General features: G+C 41.8%; 1 protein-coding gene across 2 annotated transcripts in view; it reads left to right on the top strand.

Annotated features, from left to right (window-relative positions):
• Nucleotides 1–26728, top strand: part of LOC138641967 (ATP-binding cassette sub-family B member 5-like) — a 126214-nt gene that overhangs the window by 79417 nt on the left and 20069 nt on the right. For both annotated transcript variants that reach the window (XM_069729812.1, XM_069729811.1), the window contains exons 14-23: nt 4261–4431; nt 4555–4716; nt 6030–6188; nt 8745–8888; nt 9212–9316; nt 11545–11622; nt 11715–11798; nt 14491–14694; nt 16314–16414; nt 25043–25183. In XM_069729812.1, the coding sequence (XP_069585913.1) occupies nt 4261–4431; nt 4555–4716; nt 6030–6188; nt 8745–8888; nt 9212–9316; nt 11545–11622; nt 11715–11798; nt 14491–14694; nt 16314–16414; nt 25043–25183 (1349 nt within the window). The remainder of the gene's footprint in view (nt 1–4260; nt 4432–4554; nt 4717–6029; nt 6189–8744; nt 8889–9211; nt 9317–11544; nt 11623–11714; nt 11799–14490; nt 14695–16313; nt 16415–25042; nt 25184–26728) is intronic.

The raw sequence follows: 26728 nt of genomic DNA, 5'->3' as shown, positions 1-26728 counted from the left end.
CGTACTGGCTGCTCTGGTGGAGACATCTGTTATTAACGAGCATGACCCTAATCAGCAATTATCATCCATCCACAGGACAGATGATAACTTGGTGATTGCAGGCAGTCTGAGCTCTGAGTACTCATCAATCCTAGTCCACGCTGCACTGCCAATTTAGTGTTAATTATTCTGTTGGAAATAAGAAAGTAATATTGTAATGACACACATTGTGTGTCACCTGAGGAGCCTAGGGGGCGCTTGCAGGGGCCTGGAACTGAGCGCAGGGAGTGTGAGTGCTAAAGCACGCATTGTGCACAGGACCTGACACTAAACAGTCACGTGTTAGCAGTGGGGCGGAGCTACCACACGTGAGGACAGGGAAGCGGCTGAGAGCATGGAATACAGGGCACAAAACGTAAATGTAGTCAAATAAAGAGCCAAGGGTCAAAGTCAAACAAGAGCGAAGTACCTAGGGATGGGACAGGGAGTGAACCGAGATGAGCCAAGAGGTCGGAGGATCAGGAAAGACAGGGCAGTACAGAGCAGAACACATAGGCAGAAGTCAGGGGACAAACCAGGTCATACAAAAAAAAGCTCACACACAGAGGGACTACAATAACAGATTAGTAACCTGAGTCAGCAATCCCTAGCGGAGTAAACGGAAGTATCACCGACACTGGACCCAGGAACTATATATTAGCAGGGTGCGTAATCCAATGAGTAACTCAAAGTAGAAAATAGCAATTGGATACCTAAAACTTGACTTTTATTAAGTTACGTTAAAAATTCAAAAAATGCGACATGTAACACCAAAAACACTGCACATGGGGGAAGGGAAACCTAGTGAGGAAAGTGCCCTATACCCTACACAGAAGGGAGGACTAACATAAATACATACAATAAAATGACAGTACCGATTGTTCCCTATTCTGGTATATTACCAGCCTAAGGGATGATGCCTAATACCACTATATATACAGTGGGAAAGCAAGCATATATCTTTTAGACCCCTTGGAAAATTGCAAATTCAATCTATCGACATTGTATTTCCAAACAGTCCACCATACGGGTCATACGTTAACCTGGACTGATATTTTACTGAAATCATAAATGCAGACTGATATCCAGCCTTTCAAAGCACCTGTTATACAGTTATCAGAACCAGTCATACAAAAGTGGTTAATTAATATCAGATACCAGCCCACAGTGTTATATTAGGAGGCTTTTAAAGGAATCTGAGAACCTGCATTAACCACTATGCCTGTCTGTCTCCAGTGATGTTATATCAGGAGGCTTTTCCCACTAGTTGTATATTCACATGCATCCTTTTTCAACACAAATCACAGTAACTGTCAGTTTGTAGCAGCATAGCAATGAGGCTTTAAATCTAACACCTACGTCCAAAATAAACAACTGTACACCGACGTCTTGTAAACATGGAACCGTGTAGCCCTTGAAATATTCTTAGGCGTTCCCTTACAATAAATATACCGGTGCTGGACTTGGTTTAAATATGCATATAGCTTGTTTTAGCTGGACAAGCATCTAACCAACATGTGTGCAAAAAAATCCCCAAATATATATGGGTGGATCTCACCGGGAATTTTTGGAGAGATTCCTCTCTATCTGGAGTCCCCCTGTAGTGGTGAGAAAAGTAGAAGCCTCAGCTATGGCCAGCGTCTCCCGACGCGTTTCATCCTATGCAATCATCAGGGGAGTATAAACCTGCATCTGCCGCTATACCCAGGAACTACCAGCATTAAATAACCACTGCAGAACCAAAGAGAGGCGAAGTATCTTAACCCTGACCTGACCAGGACAGAGCCAGAACCACCTCATCCTGAGTCATGACAAATATACTGTCCATAGACCATACCTTGCAAAATTGGGAAAACCCCTCTAATTTCAAGTAGAGACTGACCTATTGAAGTGTCATTCTCTCTGTAGGACCTGGCATGTCTATGCATTAAGGGGACATTTTCTTTTTATAATGGGCATCATGTAATGCCTTATTTCTATGGTGGGCGCCCTGCCAGTGAATTGAACACTCGCTGACGCAAGTCCCTGTAGAGCAGATTTCTGATGCTCCCAGAAGTATGATAATCTCGGATCAACTTATTTCTTGATAACCCTTGTAACAAGAAAAAATGCAGTTTGTCAAAAAAAAAGTCCTTTAACCCCTTCATGATCTTGGGATTTTTCGTTTTTCCGTGTTCGTTTTTCACTCCCCTCCTTCCCAGAGCCATAACTTTTTTATTTTTCCGTCAATTTGGCCATGTGAGGGCTTATTTTTTGCGGGACGAGTTGTACTTTTGAACGACATCATTGGTTTTAGCATGTCGTGTACTAGAAAACGGGAAAGAAATTCCAAGTGCGGTGAAATTGCAAAAAAAGTGCAATCCCACACTTGTATTTTGTTTGGCTTTTTTGCTAGGTTCACTAAATGCTAAAACTGACCTGACATTATGATTCTCCAGGTCATTACGAGTTCATAAACACCTAACATGACTAGGTTATTTTTTATCTAAGTGGTGAAAAAAAATTCCAAACTTTGCTTAAAAAAAAAAAATAATTGTGCCATTTTCCGATACTCGTAGCGTCTCCATTTTTCGTGATCTGGCGTCGGTTGAGGGCTTATTTTAGCGTGCCGAGATGACGTTTTTAATGATAGCATTTTGGTGCAGATACGTTCTTTTGATCGCCCGTTATTGCATTTTAATGCATTGTCCCGGCGACCTAAAAAACGCAATTCTGGCGTTTCGAATTTTTTTCTCGCTACGCCGTTTAGCGATCAGGTTAATGCTTTTTTTTAGTTGATAGATCGGGCGATTCTGAGCGCGGCGATTCCAAATATGTGTAGATTTGATTTTTTTTTATTGATTTATTTTGATTGGGGCGAAAGGGGGGTGATTTAAACTTTTATATTTTTTTTATTTTTTTCACATTTTTTTTACTTTTTTTTTTACTTTTGCCATGCTTCAATAGCCTCCATGGGAGGCTAGAAGCAGGCACAACTCGATCGCCTCTGCTACATAGCAGCGATCTGCTGATCGCTGCTATGTAGCAGAAATGGAGGTGTGCTGTGAGCGCTGACCACAGGGTGGCGCTCACAGCCACCGGTGATCAGTAACCATAGAGGTCTCAAGGACCTCTATGGTTATCATCCTGATGTCATTTCCGGCCGCCCGGCCGGAAGCGGTAGTTAAATGCCGCTGTCTGCGTTTGACAGCGGCATTTAACTAGTCAATAGGTGCGGGCAGATCGCGATTCTGCCCGCGCCTATTATGGGCACATGTCAGCTGTTCAAAACAGCTGACATGTCCCGGCTTTGATGCGGGCTCACCGCGGAGCCCTGCATCAAAGCAGGGGAGCTGACCTCGGACGTACTATCCAGTCCGAGGTCAGAAAGGGGTTAATGTGCATCTCCAAATGTAATTCGAAACTATGTGCCAGGAATTACCAAGAGACCAAAAATTGTAATATGACATTTCTGAGATATAGCAGCATAGATTGCCCAATGTCTCTGCTGCTTGCTAAAAGTAAAGTTTAGAAGTTCAGCACAAGACCGTGCTACCTGGCCGCTAATACATTGATTATGGGCTTTGTAATAAAAGTCTTGTGCCAAATCTAACATTCTTGGCAGAAGGAAAAGTATTTTGTGTCTGATTCAAAGATATTGGTCAGTCCATGTTACTTTGAATTTGTATAATGCAGCAGACATTATTAGTGAAGAGTACTGCAATATATACCGGTAAGCTCTAGGTTAGTCTGATTTTAAAGCACCACTACGGCTTTATTTTGAGCTGGAGTGGTGGCACTAATGTAAGTTTCCTGCCACTAGTATTATACACACCAGCTGCCGTCTTCAGCTGTTCCCAGCACCGCTCCGGTCCCGATACGCATCTTGTGATCGCAGCTTCTCACTGACAGGAAGTCAGAGCTAATGATCACAAGCTCTCTATGGAAGTCTATAACAGCTTCATTCTGGCCTTGTTTTGCCTCTCATAGACTTACATTGAGTTGTGACATCCGGATTACATAGCAAGTACTGGAGCAATCCGGCAGGCCATAACCTGCAGAAGCCGACCGGAGTGGCACCGATAGCAGATTAAGATGGTGGCTGGTGCGTATAATGCAAGGGGCAGGGAGCCTAAAGTAGTGCCACCACTCCAGCGATATAGTAAAAAAACACCCTTGAGTGGTTCTTTAAATACTTGATTAATAAGGTAATGTTAAGTTAAAAGGTCAACTCATACTTTCCATGATTTTATGCTCTTTTAGAAATTTGAAACTCTTGTTGGGGAAAGAGGAGCTCAGTTGAGTGGTGGCCAAAAACAAAGAATAGCAATAGCCAGAGCTTTGGTTCGAAATCCTAAGATACTTCTGCTGGACGAGGCCACCTCTGCTCTGGATACTGCTAGTGAGTCTGTCGTGCAAGCTGCACTAGATAAGGTAAGTGAGTTCATGTATTATCAGATTAAATAATCAAAGTTCACATGATCTTGAATTTTTTTACAGTTATTTTACAGCAGTTTAATGTTTATCATCTCATAAAGATATTACATCTGTTTTCAGGCCATCGAAGGACGTACTACAATTGTTATTGCTCACCGTCTCAGCACTGTGTGGACAGCAGATTTGATTGTGGTGGTGGAGAATGGCACTGTTGCTGAGCAAGGAACACATTCAGAACTAATGGAAAGAAAGGGAATATATTATTCTCTTGCAACAGCCCAGGTATGTTCACAATATGACAATAAAAATAGTTAATAGTTAATATATTGTTGGTCTATCATACCATTTACATACAATTTTGTAGCAGCAGTAGTTGAAGCATTTTCTCCTTAGATTCTATCTACCTATTCAAAGATTTGGGCTCAATGGAAGAAGAAAATCTTTCCAGAACATATATAAGAAGATCTGTTTTTTAGCAAAGAGAACATGAAGTGAACATGGACCACTTTTACACTGGTAAAAAGCCAGTACATAAAATCATGCATAAATACTAGAGATGATCAAATTGTCCTGAAACTTGCAGATCCCGGCAAATTCAAACAATTTGCAATTCAATTCACGTGGATGTAAATAAAATGTCCACCACTACTTCACATATTGTTGAAAAGAGGGCGGGACCATATGGTTTGAGGCATGGTATCACAATACCAATCAGTTATCACATGACATTTTCTAGAGCTGCCTATTGGACAGGTAGAAAAAACTACTTTTTTCACTCCTACTTGAGATATCAGCTACCCTGTTCCTGTTCCATTAATAAAGGGATAATTTTTGGACAACTTGTGAAAATCTATTGCTTCTTCGCTTAGAAGAGAAGAATGCTGTTGATACTCCCCAATCAAGGATAATTTTTAAACCAACCCACGTAAAACTACAGCTTTATCCATTTGCATTGTCTGGTAAGAAACACCAGGGAGGCAGGCATATACATGCAAAAAATGGATCATTTTTGGATAGATTTAACAATATAAGTTAATGCATGATATTGTTAAATAAATTGCTGAATAATACGGGTTACCATCTGTTTTTTCTTAATCTGATATGTTAAGGTCATATTTCTAAGCTTCAGTGTCCCCAATTGGGCATCACTTATCTACAGGTCTAATTAAAGATATAAACCCACAGTTTATTATCTCATATTACATAATATAATCAGTGCCCACCCTGTGGTCTTTAGTCCAATGTGCATTCTCCTAACTAACATATTAGCCATAAATCAGTACATGGTGACAATGATTTCCCAATGTTTTATTATGATAAAAATAAATTATCTTTTTTCCAAAGTAATCTGATTTTCTGTATGAAACAGCCCATGGTAAAATAATAAGAAACATTTGCATTTCGTTCTTTAATCTAATTTAATGGGAATGTATCAACAGTAAATGACCTATCAGGTTTTTGTGTTAAAAGTATTTTTCCACACTTGTTTAAAACTTTTGCATAGTAGCTTTCCATTACATTCATGGGTCAACACATGATAAGCACAGAACTTTGTATCAAAATAATCTCATCCCCACAACTTACTTTATTTTCAGACTATAAAAGCGACAGAAGAGGCCGAAACTGGACGAAATGAGGAAGCAAAACAGGACAAACCACCTCTAATACAGAGATTATACTCTAACATGTCCAATGGAAAATTTTCTATATCTGATAACGGAGAAGAAGAAGATAACGAGGAGGAAACAGAAGAGGTGAAGAGACAGCAAGTAGAGATAAGCGAATATATTCCATGGGAATTGAATTCTACTTTGCATTTGCCCAAATAGGGATTTTTTGTAATTCACTTCTATGTGGATTCAACTGAGCTGTAAAGTACCAACAAAAGGTTAAAGCGTAATTGTCATTTTCATTTTCATTTTTATTTCATAAATCAATAATACACGTGAAAATAAGAAACTTTGTAATATATCTTAGCAGTGAAGTCTGCTTTTTTTCTCTTCCAAAATTGATCAGTCATTATCAAAATTTTAAATTCTGAGGTAAAATCTGTATTCAGTGAAGACACATTATTACATTACTGAGATAGGAGATGGCGGCTGTTACTGATGAGATTCTATGTAGACGGGTGTGGAGGGAGGAGCTAGAGGCAGAACTCCTCCTCCTCCTCCTTCTATTTATACAGAATCTTAGCGATAGCAGCCGCCGTCTCCTATCTCAGTAATGTAACTATCTGTCTTCACCAAATATAGATTTTACCTCAGAATTGAGAATTTTGATAATGACTGATCGTGATATATTACAAAGTTGCTTATTTTTACGTGTACTATTGACGTTTGGTCCTTGGTGCATATCCTTATCACTGCCACGAGTGCTGAATCCATCTCACGTTAGGTCAGGAAATTCCTGCTCTGATGTTGCCCATGACATCATCACCTTACATTTTTTTGTGCAAAGCCATTGGGTCCTCATCCCAAGGATTCAGCACTCACAGTGGTGATTAGAAGATGAGACAAGGACCGGACGGGTGATGGTGAGGAGCGGAGTGTCCAGGAGATGAGCGCAAGGTGAGTATAAGTATTTTTTTAATTTTTACTTTTTATCTTTGTTATACTCTGGGGTTTGGAGAGACCTCGGAGTATAATAAAGGACATTCAATTCATGGAGAATAACTTCTCTGGGCGCAGCTATGGCTGGTTTATAAGTAGCAGTCACAACTGAAGCTGATGTCTAAATAGGCCACAATGTCCCTTAGGCCGGGGTCATACTTGCTGGTTCAATGCTTGCAATTATATGTTTTAGACACTATTTCCAACTCTAGCATGGACATTTATATTACTGACTAGATGGTAGCCCAATTCTAATGCATCGGGTATTCTAGAATATGTATGTAGTTTATTTATGAAGATTTTAGAATAATACACAGGATCCGGCCAACCGCGACCAATTAGCGAAGCGTGGTTCAAATCCCGCGACAATTCGTGGCTGGACTGCGCCTGTCGCTGATTGTTCGAGGCCGGCCTCGTAGTATATAGCACAGCCATGTAGTATATAACAGCCCACATAGTAAATAGCACAGCCACATAGTACATAGCACAGCCTCGTAGTATATTGCACAGCCACGTAGTATATAGCACAGCCCACGGAGTATATAGCACAGCCCACTTAGTGTATAACAACCCACATAGCATATAACACAGCCACGTAGTTTATAACAACCCACGTAGCATATAACACAGCTCACGTAGTATATAACAGCCCACGCACGCAGTATATAACACAGCCCACATAGTGTATAACACAGCCAACGTAGTGTATAACACAGCCACATAGTATATAACACCCCATGTAGTGTATAACACAGCCACGTAGTATATAGCACAGCCCACGTAGTATATTGCACAGCCAAGTAGTATATTGCACAGCCATGTAGTATATTACACAGCCCATGTAGTATATTGCACAGCCCACGTAGTATATTACACAGCCCACATAGTATATTGCAATGTGAGCATCATATCCCTGTTAAAAAAATAATTAAAATAAAAAATAGTTATATACTCACCTTCCGTTGGCCCCCGGATCCAGGCGAAGCGTTTACCGATGCTCCTCGCGCTCTCCGGTCTCAAGAGTGCATTGCGGTCTTGTGAGATGATGATGTAGCGGTCTCGCGTGACCGCTACGTCATCATCTCGCGAGATCGAAATGCATGGAGCGGTCACCGGAGCGTCACGAGGACAACATTTTGGTGCATCATGTCACATATCAGGCCACATCTCCATTCCCGCCAAGCCATATCCCATATACTGAGCCACTCCTCTTTGGCAAGTTGGAAATAGCGTCTAAAACATATAATTGTGGTGAAAGGCACGTATCCCAAATTTTCATCCATTCTTCGCTTTTGAGAAGCAAAAAAAGCATTACAGGCAGTAGAAGCAGGGGGGCAGAGAGAAGGGAGATAAAAGTTACTATAGGATTGGACAGCAAAGGGTTTGCTTGTGGTTTGTAACTGTGCAGATACAAAGGTTTTCAAAGGAACTGTATATGCCAAATAATATTTTATCTTGTCTTAAAAAATATTTTTTCCATTTTTGCATCCTTTGCAAATCATTACCATGTCCATCCATCCTGCGATTTCCATAATTCCATGACTTTTCCTTTTTGGTGTTGCAATGTTGCAATTTCAATTTAGAGGAGCGTAAATGTATCCAGTAGCTCTGAGATAAGAATATAAGCGCTGGCAGCTTTAGCAGCGACTGTGACCAAGTGGCAGGCATTAACACAAATAGTTTTTTACTCCATTTCCACAGAAAAAACTTCCAAATATTTCATTTTTCCGGATATTAAGACTGAATAAATCAGAGTGGCCATATATTATGATTGGAACACTTGCGGCATTAATCAATGGAATAGGTCACCCAGCTTTCAGTATACTATTCGCTAAAGTTATAACCGTAAGTATATTTTAGGCATGAATCTTCCATATTTCTGTTGAGAATGTAATAGTTCAAACTGGGCTTTTTTCATTAAATCACTGCAAAAAAAACACAATTCCTGAAATGTGTCAACACAGAATTGAAATACTTTTCTAAATATATAGGATAAATAATAATAATCAAATAGCATTATTTTACTTAATTGTATAGCCAAGCTATAAAAGCAGGATTCAAAATATTTTTTTAAAAATCCACAATTATTAAAGCTAGTAGAGCGATAATATTAGTTACTATACATTCAGAATCATCACATATCTTGTAATCTTTTCTTTTTTTAACAGATATTTGAAACTAATGATTCAGAGAAAATACGATCAGAAATAAATCTTTATTCTATAATTATTGCGGTTATTGGTGTGGTTTCCTTCTTCACATTTTTTCTGCAGGTTAGTTAACTCTTCATTTCTTCTATAAATTGTATTCTGCTGTAGTATCATGCTGTAGACACATAGGCACTTATTTCATCAAAGCAAGTTGGCCATCATTTTGGCATAAATTGCTTTGAAAAGTTGCAAAATTTTTGATGCAACGCACCAGTTTCTTTCAGCTCTACCAAAGTCATTTGATCTTTTCGGGATGGGTGCGTGGCTGGAGCGCGATGAGCTGTAATCACGATGAGCTGTATTGTTCCCTACACAAGAAATCTCACTCCAGTCCGTGAAGTAATATTTCTGGTGTGGTGCATGGAGATGCTCACCACTTGTGAGATGCGCCCTCTTCATGAATTGGAAGCATCTGACTCCACCATGAATGTTCACAAAGACTGGCATGTGTGCTTGTGTATCGTCGACTGCTCCGTTTAAAGGGAACCTGTCACCCCGTTTTTTGAGATTGAGCTATAAATACTGTTAAATAGGGCCTGCGCTGTGTGTTCCTATAGTGTATGTAGTGTACCCCGATTCCCTATGTATGCTGAGAAATAACTTACCAAAGTCGCCGTTTTCGCCTGTCAATCAGACTGGTCAGGTCGGGAGGGCGTGGTGACATCGCTGGTTCTTCCTCAGCTTTACGTTGGTGGCGTAGTGGCGTAGTGGTGAAGACACAGCGCGCGATCTGCGCTGTCATCCCTTTCGTCGGTGGGGGCGGCCATCTTCCTGGGGCCGCGCGTGCGCAGATCGAGTGCTCTGCTGCACGGGGCTTCAGGAAAATGGCCGCGGGATGCCGCGCGTGCGCATTAGAGATCGCGGCAGCCATTTTCACTCGATCTGCGCACGCGCGGCCCCAGGAAGATGGCCGCCCCCACCGATGCAAGGGATTACAGCGCAGATCGCGCGCTGCTTGTTCACCACTACGCCACTACGCCACCAACGTAAAGCTGAGGAAGAACCACCGATGTCACCACGCCCTCCCGACCTGACCAGCCTGATTGACAGGCGAAAACGGCGACTTTGGTAAGTTATTTCTCAGCATACATGGGGAATCGGGGTACACTACATACACTATAGGAACACACAGCGCAGGCCCTATTTAACAGTATTTATAGCTCAATCTCAAAAAACGGGGTGACAGGTTCCCTTTAATTTGGATGTCAGAGATTGACAATGGCATCCATATTGTTAACAAGTAACCGTTGATTAAATTTTTTTTCCCATAAATCAATAGTACACATGAAATTACGAAACTTTGTAATATATCTCATCAGAGAAATGTGCCTCTTTCTCTGCCAGGACTGATCTTTCATTTTCAAAATTCTCAATTCATGGGTAAAATGTTGACTTTGTAACCTAGGTAGCATCTCAGCTCCTTAGCCCTCTCAACACACCGTGATCCACGTTATGATGAATTTATGTCATGAGGCTTGACCGAGGCTGAGTATTTTGAAGGTGATCTGTCATCTTCCCCCCTAAGAGACAACTCGGACTACTCATCTCGGACTACCTCATGGTAGAGCAGCCCTGACTACTATGATATTGATGGTCTGACACCCCCTCAGATCAGCTGTTCTTCGCTCTGGAAGCAGTTGGAATTAAACAGTTGTGGAGCTGAACAGCACAGCTCCATCAGCTAGGCCATTGCTGGGTTCTGCAGATCAGGTTCTACTCGAGAGGGCATGTTGATCTGCATTAGCCACCAGCGGCCACTAAATTGGCAATGTAGCTGAATTGTTTAGCTTCTCAATTGTTTCCATTTTATTTCCCATTGATGTGATATTAATGACTATCCTAAGGATAGTTCATCAATATCATAGTTGTAGATCACCCTTTTAATTTCTTGATTGAACCTAAGAAAATAAGCGACTGCATCAAAATTAATATATGTACTTTAGTATCAAGTCGAGCAATGCAATTTTTTGGATTAAATTCAGGCTAAAAATTCACAAATTGCACAATTTTGATACATTTTAATCTGCAATTGTCTGTTTTGGAAAAGTGGCTGAAAAGTAATGTTTAACTGTTAGTGTGTGTGGTTGGCAACTTTTAGATAGATTAACAAATATCACAAATCTATGTCTTTGTTGTGCAAAAAATATACTGAATTTTCTGACTTTAGCATAGGCCAAAATTTGGCCTCATGATGTTTTCATATAGTTCTCAATTGAAGACATTTTACCGTTTTATTCATTTTTTCCAGTGTATAGTATATTTTACAGATCATGCTCTGTGTTTTTGGTTAGGGCTTCATGTTTGGAAGATCAGGGGAGGTCCTCACCATGCGGCTGAGACAAATGGCATTTAAATCTATGCTGCGCCAGGTTAGTTTGGCAATGAATATTACCCAATGAGGTGAATCTAATGTGTTGATCTGTGGTTATATTGGATATTTTGCCTATTTCTTTGTCTTAAGGAAATGTCATGGTTTGATGACAAGAAAAATGGTACTGGAGCTTTAACAACTCGACTTGCCACAGATGCTTCTCAGATACAGGCTGTAAGTACACATACTATTTCATCAATTTGATTCAGAACATTGACTTTTCTAAAATTTTATTTTTGGGTTGTGGAATTAGTATGAAATAACCCCACAACCCAGCAATTAAACTTAAAGGGATATTCCCATTTCCAAGATCCTATCTCAATATGTAGTAGGTGTAGAAATAATAATATTAGCAAATACCTCCAATTAGATCTTTAGAATATTTTTTTCAATTCGCTATGTCGCGATTCGCTTTCCTCATGTCCAAGGCATTACAGGACCTTAGGTATCCATGGATACAACCACTGATATAGTGAAGGTTAAGGTCCTGCAATGCCTGCACATGAGGAAAGGAACATAGCATATCAGAAAAACTATACTACATTTCTAAATGGAGGTATTTGCTAATATCATTATTATTACACCTACTACATATTGGGATAGGATCTTGGAGATGTGAATACCCCTTTAAATAAAACATGAAGTGTTACAACTGCTAAACTTATAGGGTGCTTCTTTTGGTCCTATAAAGCACTGGGACCTGTAATGGATAGATGTCTTATAGACGTCTCTCCATTACTAATCCGTGTCCTCGATGTCATTTGACAAAACAAAGGTGACAACAACTCCACAAATATGAACCCCACTTGCCACCGCTACAGGGCAAGTAGGAAGAGGAGGGCAAAAAGCCAGAATTAGCGCATCTAATAGATGTGCCACTTCTGGGTGGCTGTGGGCTGATATGTTTAGGCTGGGGGGCCAATATCCATGGCCCCTTACCAGCCAAAGAATACCAGCCCCAGCTGTCTGCTTTAGCTTGGCTGATTGTCAAAAATTGGGGGGACTATATGCCGTTTTTTAAAATTATTTATTTAAATAATTAAGAAATATGGCGTGGGTACCCCTCTATTCTTGATAACCAGCCTTGCTGAAGCTGACAACTGAGGGATGCAGCGCCCAGCTGTGAGTTTTGCCTGGCTGGTTATCAAAAATACAAGGGAACCTATGCGTTTTTTTTTTAAATGTATTTACAGCACGGGCGCCGAATGATGAATACTCCAAGCCACTCCTGCTTTCACTGTTATTAGTGAGAGCGGGCATTGGCTGATAGGAGCAGTACTCAAGAGCAGCTGCGGGCTCAGGCTGTCATTTGACAGCATGGGAAATGCATTTGTCTGACCTGTAGTGATGATTTTACCACCATTCAGAAGCGGTGTTTGCCACGCTGTCATACACATGACAACACAACAACAAACACCCAGTGTTCGGGGGTCGAACCCAAACAGTAAGACAGACTTCCTGGTGAAGTCCATGTTCAGTGTTTGTGCCTGAACAGTAGGTGTTCGATACAGATGCCAAACTTTACTGTTTGGGTTCGCCCATCTCTATAGCTCAGTAGTTGCTCTTCATTGGATGAAACGCTTTGAATAGTTGCTTCAGACTCAGCTATAACAAGAAAAATAGAATTATTGTTGGACACCCTATTTAGGTGTACATACAGTGGGAATGGAATGTATTCAAACCCCTTTAATTTTTTCACTCTTTGTTTCATTGCAGCCATATGGTAAATAAAAAAAAGATCATTTTTTTTCACATTAATGTACACTCTGCACCCCACCTTGATGGGAAAAAAACAGAAATGTAGGAATTTTTGTAAATTTAATAAAAAAGAAAAACTGAAATATCACATGGTCATAAATATTCTGACCCTTTGCTCAGACAGTCATATTTAAGTCACATGCTGTCCATTCTCTTGTGATCCTCCTTGAGATGGTTCTACTCCTTCATTGGAGTCCAGCTGTGTTTAATTAAACTGATAGGACTTGTCTTGGAAGGCACACACCTGTCTATATAAGACCTCCCAGCTCACAGTGCATGTCAGACCAAATGAGAATCTTGAGGTCAAAGGCACTGGCCAAGGAGCTCAGAGACAGAATTGTGGCAAGGCACAGATCTGGCCAAGGTAACAACAGAATTTCTGCAGTGCTCAAGGTGCCTAGGAGCACAGTGGCCTCCATAATCCTTAAATGGAAGAAGTTTGGGACCACCAGAAGTCTTCCTAGACCTGGCCGTCCAGCCAAACTGAGCAAGCATGGGAGAAGAGCCTTGATGAGAGTGATCTGGACCTAAGACTTGGCCGAAGGTTCAACTTCCAACAAGACAATGACCCTAAGCACACAGTTAAAATAACAAAGGAGTGGCTTCAGAACAACTCTGTGACCTTTCTTGACTGGCCCAATCCAATTGAGCATCTCTGGAGAGACCTGAAAATGGCTTCCACCAACATTCACCATCCAACCTGATGGAACTGAAGAGGATTTGCAAGGAAGAATGGCAGTGGATCCCCAAATCCAAGTGTGAAAAACTTGTTGCAAAATTCCCAAGAAGACTGATGGCTGTCCTAGCTTAAAAGGGTGCTTCTACTCAATATTGAGAAAAGGGTCTAAATACTTATGACCGGGTGATATTTCAGTTTTTCTGTTTTAATTAATTTGCAAAAATGACTACATTTCTGTTTTTTTTCAGTCATGGTGAGGTGCAGCGTGTATATTAATGAGAAAAAAATTAACTTTTTTGATTTTACCAAATGGCTTCAATGAAACAAAGAGTGAGAAATTTAAAGGGGTATGAATACTTTCCATACCCACTGTAGATCCTATATAAGAATACAGTTTAATGCAGTATATTTATTTGTCAACTCAATCAGGCAACTGGCTCCAGACTTGGACTGATCGCTGAAAACTTTTCCACAATGGGAGTGGGCATCATAGTCTCTTTCATTTTTGGATGGGAAATGACATTGGTTATCCTACTCCTAACTCCAGTTCTCGTGACCACTGGCTTTCTTGAGACCAGAGCACTTGTTGGCTTCGCAAATAAAGATAAAAAACAGCTTCAATACGCTGGAAAGGTAAGTGCTCATCACTTTATTAGATGCTAGATATACAAAATACTGTAGAAATTCTCATGTATATATGTGAGTCTCCAACAGGGCAATAGGGATACTCGGTACCGAGTCTGGTCACTCTTAAAGAGGATGTCACGGTGGCTGTGACCCAGTCCGTGGCCCTGAGCGTTCACTTAAAAGGGGAAAAGTCTTTGAAGGGAATTTGGTAATAAAGAGTTTGTTCATGACGCCACCTGTGGTGTTCAGTCAGTAAGACCGACGCTGCTTAAAGGGGTCCTCTGGGGAGATATTACTGCAGCAAGATGGTGACACTTCCCACAGGTGAAGTGTGGTCCCCAGGGCTCCCAAAGGGTATGGCAAGGATGGTGTATGCCGGCACATAAGTGGAGGACACTGGTAAAGTCTTTATCTGGTTTACTGGCAGTAGCAGTCCACAGTCCAGAGTACCAGGAACAGGTGATGGTATGGCCCAGCCGGCCTGGAGGCAATGGTAGATCCCTCTCCCAGGTGAGGTCCGTAAGCCTTTCCTACTTGCACTGATGTGTGGGGTCCCTGCTGCCTGAAACTTGCTGGCAAAGTACCCCTTCCTTCCCCTGTCCTGGGACAGGTACCTGTATGGCAGGCAATTTGAGCCGTTTTACAGTGTCTCTATCACGACCGGGGCTCTCCAGGGTGTGCTTCGTCTTCAGGTGGGGTGTGGGCAAATTACATACAGTTCAATGCCCTCCGGTTCTGTCGCGTGTCAAGGAGCACAACACGACCTCAGGCTCCCTGCACCTGGCCCTGCGCTCTGGCGCTGCAGGTGCCCGGTCACAGGTCCCCTCTGAGCCCCCTTCCTTTTCCACTGTGCTCCTTTCCTCGGTAGCTCCACCACATTCCACACCCCTCGGATTCTCTTTCTTTCCTGGAGTTGCAGCACAAATCCTGGCTGCACGGCTCCACTGTCTGCACTTCACTCTTCAGTGTCTCTTCCTAACTGAACTGACTCCTCGTCCAGATCAGAATACTTAAAGCTGAGGGAAGCTCCCCTGAATCCGGGTCCTGAGCTCCCCCTTCTGGCCTAGATTCAGAATGTGTTGTATGTGGGTGCCTTACCTGGTAAAGGAAATCCCCCTTGCCTCCAAGCATGATATCGCCCTCCCAGAAAGGAAGGCAACATCACTGTAACAACCGGTTACCTTGGGTTTTACATATGCAATAATCTGATATCTAAAAATTATTTATGGCTATTTCTTTAGCACTACTTGGAATGATTGTTTAGTGTTATATATTTCTCCTGCACAACAATGCTCTCAAGGTACGCACTGTGCACAAGTTTTCAATTAATGGGCTATACTGCGGTTCCTTGGGCAGTCAAATGCTCCAGGAGCTGCTTGAAGGGGTCGCTGGGCTATTTCAATACTGCAATCCCTTTATTCTTGAATCTTGGGTGTTTCAGCAGTTCGGACCACCTCCCATCAGAAAGTAGTGGAATATAATTAATAGCCTGAAATACTAAATCATGGATGAACATTTTGCATAGCATACTTAGCAATATTGTAAATTTAAGGCAGGTTCTAATTTCATAAATGTGAATATATGGAAATATATAAATATTCTTCTGTTCTTATTACAATTGATAGATTGCAACTGAAGCAGTGGATAATATCCGAACTGTGGTGTCACTGACCAGAGAAACAACATTTGAAGAAATGTATAGCGAAAGCTTACAGAAACCATACAGGTCAGAAATCATTCACATTTATCTACTGTATATTATCTACACTCACAGTTGTTTTGTCCTCTTGAACTTAAAAATTAATAGCTTCTTTAAAAGTTTGTCTCGTTTATACAACCTCTTTTTGTTAGAGAGGTGCCCTAATAAAAGGCTGATCACAATGCGGCCCTGTAATCAATAGTGCTGCCGGAAATGAAAATTACACAACAGCCATTGAAATTTTTGGCTTGTTACTGTAATGTATAGTGCAGGTCCTCTATTGTGAGAGATGATCTATATAGTAGATCTCTGGTACTGGGATACACTTTTAGAGCAGTGACTTGACACTCGCTTTAAAATGGAGTTTTACACCCCCTTTTTGAAAACTGCCCAGAAAAGCAAAGTAGCAAAGTTTCAATGTGTAATTTATTTGTTTTACTCACTTTTATAGCACCATTAATTCCACAGCGCTTTACAGACATTATCGGCATCTCCAATAGTCTTCCATTCCGGGGTCTCCACCAGGACCTGTATTTTCAGACTCCTGACTCTGCAGCCAATCAGTGGCTTTAGTCAGATGACTATTCTGATGGAACATCATTAGTGATGAGTGAATTTGTTAAGAAAACGATTGTCAAATATAAATTTGGCATGAATTTGGCACACTCGGATTCGTGATCGTAAACAGGAGCAAAATTTTTTAAAATTAAGAAAAATATGTAACATTTGGTAAAAGTGCAGAAAAATATTTGTGTTGTCACAAAAGTATTTTCAGCACTTTAGCAACTATATTGATGGTGTATCATGAGCATTTGACATGTGTTTGATGAGGTGAGGGGTTTGCAGTGCTCAGAGGTGGGCATTTTTGTAAACATTCATTTTTTTCCCTAACATTATGTGTGCACATTGCGACTAGCCAATCAGGGCACAGAAAACACCCACAATGTCCTGACACAACGGGTTTTGTCATTGGCTGCTGAAATCACATATCCCTCTCCATATAAATAGCAGACATCTTGTTTAGCGCCATTTTGACACTGTAACAGTGCAGAGAGACTGCTCCTGACGCTGGCACTGTTAGCAGCAAGATTTTAGCTAGTTAGTTAGGCAATTGTATATCCATCAGATAGTGTAGCTAGCTAGTGTCCATTGTGTCTATTGTGCTCCATACACGAGAATAGCATTCTAATTAATATTTTTTCACTAGCTACATGTGAAACAGCCTGCTGTATCCCATCTTGTCATTTGGTGCTGTGGAGATATAAAATTGTCTGCAGACTTAAGGCACATGTTATGTTGCTAAATGTGAAACAGCCTTCTGTATCCCACATTGTCATTTTGTGGCAGTGATATGAACCTGTCTGCAGACAGTTGCAAAAAGTTGCAAAAGTTAGACAACCCGCCATATCACACTTTGTCATTTGGTTGTGTTGAAATTAAGCTGTAGAGGCCTGATGCAGAGGCCACAAAAAATCTTCTGTTCCTAGTGTCATACAGTATGGGACCTGACTTTAAAATAGTTTGTAGCATTGAGTTTGTTATAGAGGCCTGATCCAGATGCCACAAAAATTATTTTGTTCCTAGTGTCATACAGTAGGGGACCTGAATTTAAAATTGTTTGTAGCATCTAGTGTGTTATAGAGGCCTTATCCATAGGCCACAAAAAAATCTTCTGTTCCTATTGTCATACAGTAGGAGACCTGACTTTAAAATAGTGTGTAGCATCTAGTGTGTTATAGAGGCCTGATCCATAGGCCTCAAAAATTCTTCTGTTATTAACGTCATACAGAATGGGACCTGACTTTAAAATAGTTTGCAGCATCTAATGTGTTATAGAGGCCTGATCCATAGGCCCCAAAAACTTCTTCTGTTCCTAGTGTCATACAGTAGGGGGCCTGATTTTAAAATAGATTGTAGCATCTATTATTTTATAGAAGCCTGAACCATAGGCCACAAAAAATTCTTCTGTTCCTAGTGTCATACAGTAGGGGACCTGACTTTAAAATAGTTTGTAGCATCTTGTGTGTTATAGAGGCCTGATACATAGACCACAAAAAAATCTTCTGTTCCTATTGTCATGCAGTAGGGGACCTGACTTTCAAATTGTTCAAGGTGTATGTGGGGTAGATGGTAATGTTTGTGAAAGCACTAGTGAAGCAACATCACGTCCTATGCAAAGACAACTGACAACTTATGTTACTGGACAGGCTACACCACTACCCTTCTTTGGCAGATGCACAGTGGTATGCCTTGTCGATGATGCCCAGACAGAGCATTTACTCGAGTAGATGGCAAGCACAGCTTCAAGTGGCCTCTCCTCCTCTTCCTCCACCTCAACATCACACCTAGTATAGTCCACAGAGGTAACACCCAAATTCCCCTTGCTTTTCCCCTCGTCCCTACTATCCAACCATTCGACTGACTGTATGGAAGCACAGATGGGTGAGTCTGAAGAGCTGTTCACACATTCTATGCCATGTTCATCAGAAGTGTGCTCAAAAGCTTTGCAGAGTCAAGAGGAGGAAATCTGCACCGATGACCAAATTTTTTTTAGCTTGGATCCGGGCCACAACGAAGTATGGTCCGAACAACATCCTGACCCTTGTCATCAGACATTAACCCCTGGGGGAGGTGATCCTGATGAGACTCAGATATCTGAGGCTCATGCGGACTGCACTGTGCTGTCAGGGCAAGAAGATGAGGAGCATGAATCCAAAGATGAGGAATGTGATAGCACAGAGGATGATGATGATGTGGTGTTAGATCCCAATTGGCGTGAACATAGAGGCACATAGCTGAGTATGTCATCTGAGGATGAAGATGAGGAGGTTATGTTTTGCCATACATCACAGAGATGTAGTGATGCTGCCACGATGAGCAATGCATCCTTAGCCACAACTGTGCCTGTGACCAGCAGCATCCGCAGGTCTGCAGCTTGCAGGGCTGGCAAGGGTTGCCTAACCTCCACCTTTTTTGACACTACAAAAGATGAACCAGCTCATGTAATCTGCCAACTTTGCAAAAAAAAACTGAGATGAGGTAAAATGTGCAATAATTTGACTACTACATGTATGAACCTTAACATGCGCAATCAACATGTTTTACTGTGGGAATCCCACTGCACAAAAATGTGGACCAGCGGACTTCAACAACCATCACCCACCCCATCAATTGTTTCTGCTGCTTCTTCCTCCTCTGTTACCATGCCAACTGTCAAGACGCATGTGTTCGACCGCAGAAACTCAGGTTCTTTACCCGCTCCAGTCACGATGACTGAGAGCCCACCATCAGCTATAACGGAAGCCTGCTGTTTTTGACCGATCTCAATCCACCGTAAACACGCACGCCTGCACCTCTCTCACGGTCCATTAGTTTGTCCGGTTAACTGTTCTCCGCCCTCTCTCAGCACTGCAGCCAGCCCATGGTTCTGCAGTTGTGGTCACTTAAAGATTGTTTCCTCCTATGCATGACAAAGCTAAGAGGTTTAACTCCACCATCTCCAATCTGTTGGCCATGCAAATGCTGCCTTTCTGCCTGGTAGATACAGACGGTTTCCGAAAGCTGATGGCCTTCGCAGTCCCCCAGGACCAATTACCCAGTCACCATTACTTTTCTAAGAAAGCTGTGCCTGCGATACACCAGCATGTCGCAGACAACATCACCCGTTCCTTGACAAAATATCTGTCTGCCAGGGTGCATTTCACCACAGACACTTGGACGAGTAAGCATGACCAAGGGCGTTACATCTCGCTGACTGGGCACTACATCTGTACTGCACAGCCAGGGCTCACTGCAATCAAGCAGTATTAAAATTGATATGCCTTGGAGATCGCAGTCATACAGCTGAAGAGTTGTGGACAGGACAGCTCACCAGGCTGAGTTTGATCAATGGCTGTCTCCGCTGAACCTGCATCCAGGGAAGGCTGTGTCCAATAATGGTACAAACCTGGTGGTGGCCCAACGGCGAGGCCAGCTCACACACGTGCCTTACATGGCTCACATACTCAACCTGATGGTACAGCGTTTTCTCCGCCACTATCCTGGCCTGGGTGAGCTGCTCCAGAAAGCACAGAAGCTGTGTGCTCATTTCAGCCATTCGCACCCCTCTGGTCATCGACTTGCATCGATACAGGGGTCTTTGTCCATGCCAGTTAACAGGTGATATGCGATGTGCTGACACGATGGATTTCCACTCTACACATGGTGCAGCAACAACGAGCCCTGATGTAGTATGTCATGTCATATATCCTGGACCAATGCAGTACGGATGTGGCGCATAGCACGTTTACACAGTGGACACAGATTAATGACTTCTGCACCCTTCTACACAGTTTTGAAATGGCTACTAAGATGGTTAGTGCTGACGACGCCATCATCAGCATCGCTATTCCAGTCATCTATATGCTGGAGCAGACTTTGAATAGCCTGCGTATGGAGATGGTGGTCCCAGAAGAAGAGGAGGAAGCAGAGGAGGATGCAGAAGGGATAACATTGTCTCTAAGTTCAAGACTGTCGCCACACAGGCAGGTGCCAAGGTGGATTACTGCGATCGAGGGGGGCTGGTGAGAAACAGACAAACTGTTATCGAAGGTGAAAGATTCGAGGAACAAATGGAGGAGGAAGAGGTGATGGGCGAACAACTGTCAGATGAAGAGGATAATCCTCCCTCTCTGTTTATGGTTGGCAGGAGGGGACGGAGGAAACAAGCCTCATTGTTACCCAGCCACCAACACAGCATGGGCTTGGACCTCATAGTAGAACCCGACATATGAGTGCCTTCTTGCTGCACTATCTGCAACATGATTCCTGTATAGTTATGATTAGGAATAATGGTGACTACTGGGTTGCCACTTTATTAGATCCGCATTATAAAACAAAATTTTGCCAGATCATTCCCACCCCAGAAAGGGACCCAGGAATGCTGGAGTATCGAAACACACTTTTACACAACCTTACAAGAACTTTTCACCAAGACAGCAGTGAAGCACACAGTTCGTATCGCAGCTCTAGACTTCCAACCTCTGGGACATCAATTCATCAACCCCAAAACATTATCATCAGAAGCAGCAGCAGTGGTGGAAGTGGAAGAGTTTAGACCAACTCGTGCACCAGCACAACAGAGTCCAAGTCTTACACGTGGTGAAGGAATGAAGAGGATGGTGCAGGAGTATCCACAACTGAATATAAACACCATCAGGGAGGGTTTGGACCCTTTCACATTTTGGTCTTCCAAAATGGATGATTGGCCTGAGCTTGCCTCACACACCTTGGAGTTTTATTGTTCCCAGCAGCCAGCGTTCTCTCAGAACTTGTCTTCGGCACTGCTGGTGGTATCCTGACGGATAAGCACAGCCAGCTGTCCTCTGAAAGTGTAGACTGCCTAACTTTCATCAAGATGAACAAGTCATGGATCTCTAAGGACTTTTGCACCCCAATCGAGGACTGTACAGACTAGGTGATATTGCATTTTAGTGTGAAGCATTATTGTCACGTAACTGCACTCTTTGATATCTTTATTGTGGCTTCTGTGCCTGCTGTGGCTGCTGCTCCTGCTGATGTTAACACAAATTTGCTTAAATGTGAACAGTTGTGATTGGTCTACATCTGCTGGGTTAGCTGTAGTGGAAGACATCTCCGTCCCAATTATACAATTTCTATTCTCGTGACAGTTATTCCACTTTGGTGGGATCAGGCTCTCATTTTTTTAAATGTGAACACTCCTGGTGGTGTCCATCTGTTGGATTGGATGTATTGGAAGACCTGTCAATCACTATTTCCACTCTCGTGAAATTGATGCCACTTTTGTGGTGTCTGCCAGTAATTTTTGGAAATGTGAACACTCCTCGTTGAGTGTCAATCTGCATTATTGGGTGTAGTGGAAGACCTGTCGGTCCCTATTATACTATTTCTACTGTGGTGACATTGCTGCCACTTTTGTGGCATCTGCCAGTAATTTTGGGAAATGTGAACACTCCTGGTTGGATGCCCACCTGTTGGATTTTGTGTAGTGGAAGACGTGTCGGTGCCAATTATACTATTTCTATTTTCGTGACAGTAATTCCACTTTGGTGGTGTCAGTCCATCAATTTTTAAAATGTGGTTGGGACAGGTTGGGTGTCCATCTCCTGGATTGGGTGTAGTAGAAGACCTGTTGGTCCCTATTATATTATTTCTACTGTGGTGAAATTGATGCTACTTCTGTGGTGTCTGCCAGTAATTTTTTAGAAATGTGGACACTCCTGGTTGGATGTCTATCTGCTGTATTGGGTGTAGTGAAAGACCTGTCGGTCCCTATTATACCATTTCTACTCTCGTGAAATTGATGCCACTTTGGTGGTGTCTGCCAATAATGTTTGGAAATGTGAACACTCCTGGTTGGGTCTCCTTCATACATGCCTGTTGCCTGTAGCAGTAGTTTTCCAAGACCGTCAGGCCTCCACGTCCTTGGAGTCAACTACCCGTGTTACTATCCTTACATTTTTATGACAATGGTTGTCTGCAAAACTAATATTTGTGCCACCTGAGTGTGGCTCAGCATGAAAGCAGATAGAGGTATTGCATGTGGTATTACTATGACGTTCAATTGAAAGCTGTAAATGCTGTCCCAGACCCGATACCTCATGCCTGGCTGATTGCTGCAGTTCCATGCTAAAATTTGTACTGTGGGTGAATTGAGGCCACCTTCCTGGTGTCTGTCCCTCATTTGATATGTTTTGGCAGCATTTGGGTCTGTTATAAGGTGTTGTGCATGCGTTTGTTTTTGCCTCCCATTAAGCTGAATGGCATTCGGTTATGTTTGGCAAATATTAGACAAATTAATTGGCGAATATTGCAAATTCGGGGATTGTAATCCAAACGAAACAATGAAATATTCGCTCATCTCTATACATCATCACTTTTGGGTCTAGCAAAGACCATCAAAACGGCAGCATTAAAGTGATGGGAGTTGAGATGGGTATGGAACACTTTCCGGCATTTCATTCTTTTATTAATATTGCTTCCTTCTGCCCAATTTTCAAAAAGGTTAGAAAACCATTTACCTTAAATGTCTTTTACATGTTTCTGGATTTGAGTGAGTTATATGTACAAAAGCCCTTTTAGTGGGATTGGCCCACAATCTTTTGTATATGGGGCATCCTTACCTAAGGCGACGAGACAATCAGCCAAATGTTTGTAAGAACCTTCATTCCCAATCACTGCTGTATGTTAACTTCTCACAGTTTTGCTGCCATACAAGCAATTGCTCGTTCTTTGTTGGCTGATGTTATAATCACTGCTGGCAGCACATCTCCCTGTGTAAGCAGTGAATTTGCTAACAACAATATGTAAATCATACATATTAGTCCATGACCTTTTTACCACACAGTCACACTCCATATCAAAATGTATAGCACATTATTATTATTTTTTATTATTATAGCGCCATTTATTCCATGGCACTTTACATGTGAGGAGTGGTATACATTACAAAAAGCAGGTACAATAATCTTAATCAATACAAGTCACGACTGGTACAGGAGGAGAGAGGATCCTGCCCGTGAGGGCTCACAGTCTACAAGGGATGAGTGAGGATACAATAGGTGAGAGCAGAATTGGTCGAGTAGTGGTTTGGTGGATCGGTTGTTACTGCAGGTTGTAGGCTTGTCGGAAGAGGTAGGTCTTCAGGTTCCTTTTGAAGTTTTCCACAGTAGGCGACAGTCTGATATGATGGGGTAGAGAGTTCCAGAGGAGAGGGGATGCACGGGAGAAATCTTGTATGCGATTGTGAGAGTAAGAGATAAGGCGGAGTAGAGAAGGAGATCTTGTGAGGATCGGAGGTTGCGTGCTGATAGGTACTGGGAGACGAGGTCACAGATGTATGGAGGAGACAGGATGTGAATGGCTTTGTATGCCATAATTAAACTGTTAAACTGGAGTCTCTGGGTAATGGGAAGCCAGTAACCCACATAGGCCAGATCAACAAAAAAATGGAAAAAGGAGTGATTAAATTATATTAGAAGATAGACAGTATCAGGATAAAAGATATACAGCATAAACTCATACAATGGAAGGAGACCTTAATGTAGGGCAAAAGAAAAAGCTATTAGAATATATATGGACCTATTTGGCTACATGATCATTTGTAAAATCATTAAGGTGCTTAAGTGCATGGAGTGCTCCTACCTTACGCATACAAGGTTGCAGAGTATATTTTTACCTGGAATCAGAGCAAGTGCAGGATGTTGCATCTCACCACCTCAATGCGCGTTTCATCTATTCGTATTCCAGGGTAAATCATGTGGGGACAATAATTGTACTAATGATCATTTATTTCCATACAGTTTGTATTAGTCTATGATAAAGAGTCTTTAAACCAGCAATAACCGACATATATAACATTGATCAATGATTATTATACGCAAAATTCTGCCCATCTAAATAACACCTTTACTCCTGATAGCAGGTATTCAAGGAAAAATGGATAATATCTTCTTGAGTAGACAAGAAAGACAGGCAACCAATATAACATTCAGCTATAGGATGTGATGTACATGACCAGATTCTCCACACTTACCAAGCTACACAAATTATATTTATTTGTTTTTAATATCAAGATCTGAGATTCTGCCTGTTGGATCTTAATATTGCCTTGCCTATAATCTGATTTTTTTCTAGGAACTCTCAGCGGAAGGCCCAGATATACGGCATCTGTTTTGCATTTAGCCAGTCATTCATTAACTTTGCCTATGCAGCAAGTTACCGTTTTGGAGCTTATATGATTGAAATTGGAAGGATGAAATCAGAGGAAGTATTTCTGTAAGTATTATTATTATTATTATTATCAGGATTATATTGGCTGATAATTAGGATAAATGGCCACCTGAATCTATGTCCTGTCTTGCACTGATATATCATTGAGAATATAAACACACTCACAGAGATAACATGGATCCCACATGAAACATCTAAAAATTTAGATGAATATCTGATTCTATCCATGTAGATTTTTTAGGACAGTAAAGTATACTCCTAATAATTGAAACAACAAAATAAAAAATGGAGTTCTATACAAAATTATAATATAAGTATATTTTATTACATGAAAAATTAACCATAAATTAACAATCAATACAAAGGAAGCAAGGAGACCCTAGTATAAAACATCATAATCCCAGGCACGGAGATATATAATATTACCATGGTGTTAGTAACAAGGCACCAATGCTAGTACAAAAAGGTATGGTGTATCACCATGTGTAACTGGCTGACATTAGCATATAATATGGAACACCATATAGCAGTAAACAGCGATTGTTTCCATATAAACAAGTGTCACCCATACAGGGAGGAAACAAAGCAATTAAAGTGCATACAAGGTGCAAAATATCTTACCTATGGTGTGAGTAACCAGCGCCTGGGACCCTGGATAGACCCACCTAACGCGCGTTTTGCGTAGCTTTCTTAAAGAGGGAATAGAGAGGTTTCCCAAAATCAGCGTTTTATATTGGCGCCTGTTTGCCGGCGTCTCCAAGGTGCGCAGGCGCACCACAATCCCTGCCGGAAGTGATTCTCGATCCCCAGCATTCACCGAGAGCGCACGTCAAGGGGAAATCCCCAGCTGACATCACGGACATGCGCTCTCGGAAAACTGAAGCCGAGGATGCAAGGACTCCCTAGCAGGTGTGGAGCGCGTGCGCATGAGAACGATCCGGCGCACCACATAAAATATACCCCACAAGAGCAATGAAGGTGAGAACCTTGCCTATTTGTAAATCCGGAGCCACAGATATAAAGGACTCGAGATAGTTTTAAAACGCATGCGCGGTGGTGCACTTTTTCAAAAATGTGTATTAAAAGTAATAATCTTAGTAAAATAAAAATGGAGGATTCATGGATATGAGCTGACTGTTAACTGTAGAATGAAAGATCTTGGTATACACGCCAAGACGTCTTTTTATTGTAAACAAAACTGTGCCCGGGCCTTCTTCATGTGGAACAAATGTGTTTAGTGCCGTTAGTTTTCTATATTGAACACCTATTGTAATTGCCTACAATGAAAAGAAGTCTTGGAGCATATACCACAACTTACAGGATTTATTTAATTCCCATAGTTGACAGCGAGCTCAAATTCCTGCATCTTTCTCTAGTTTATTATCACCCACCATTTTGGACGTAGACTTTTAAGGAAGAGCTGCAGCAGTTATTTGCAACTAGAAACTTTTATGCCAGGGACGCACTGGCGTATGTTCCCTACTGCGTGAGAATCGAGCCAACTATGCTGATGTCACTTGGATAAAACTCTGTCAGAGTTAGACTACTTTCACACTAGCGTCGGACTCGGCCCGTCGCAGTGCGTTGGGC

The sequence above is a fragment of the Ranitomeya imitator genome, chromosome 6 (genome assembly GCF_032444005.1).
Source record: "Ranitomeya imitator isolate aRanImi1 chromosome 6, aRanImi1.pri, whole genome shotgun sequence".
In the NCBI taxonomy this organism is placed as follows: Eukaryota; Metazoa; Chordata; class Amphibia; order Anura; family Dendrobatidae; genus Ranitomeya; species Ranitomeya imitator.
This window is presented reverse-complemented; position numbering and strand designations above follow the sequence as displayed.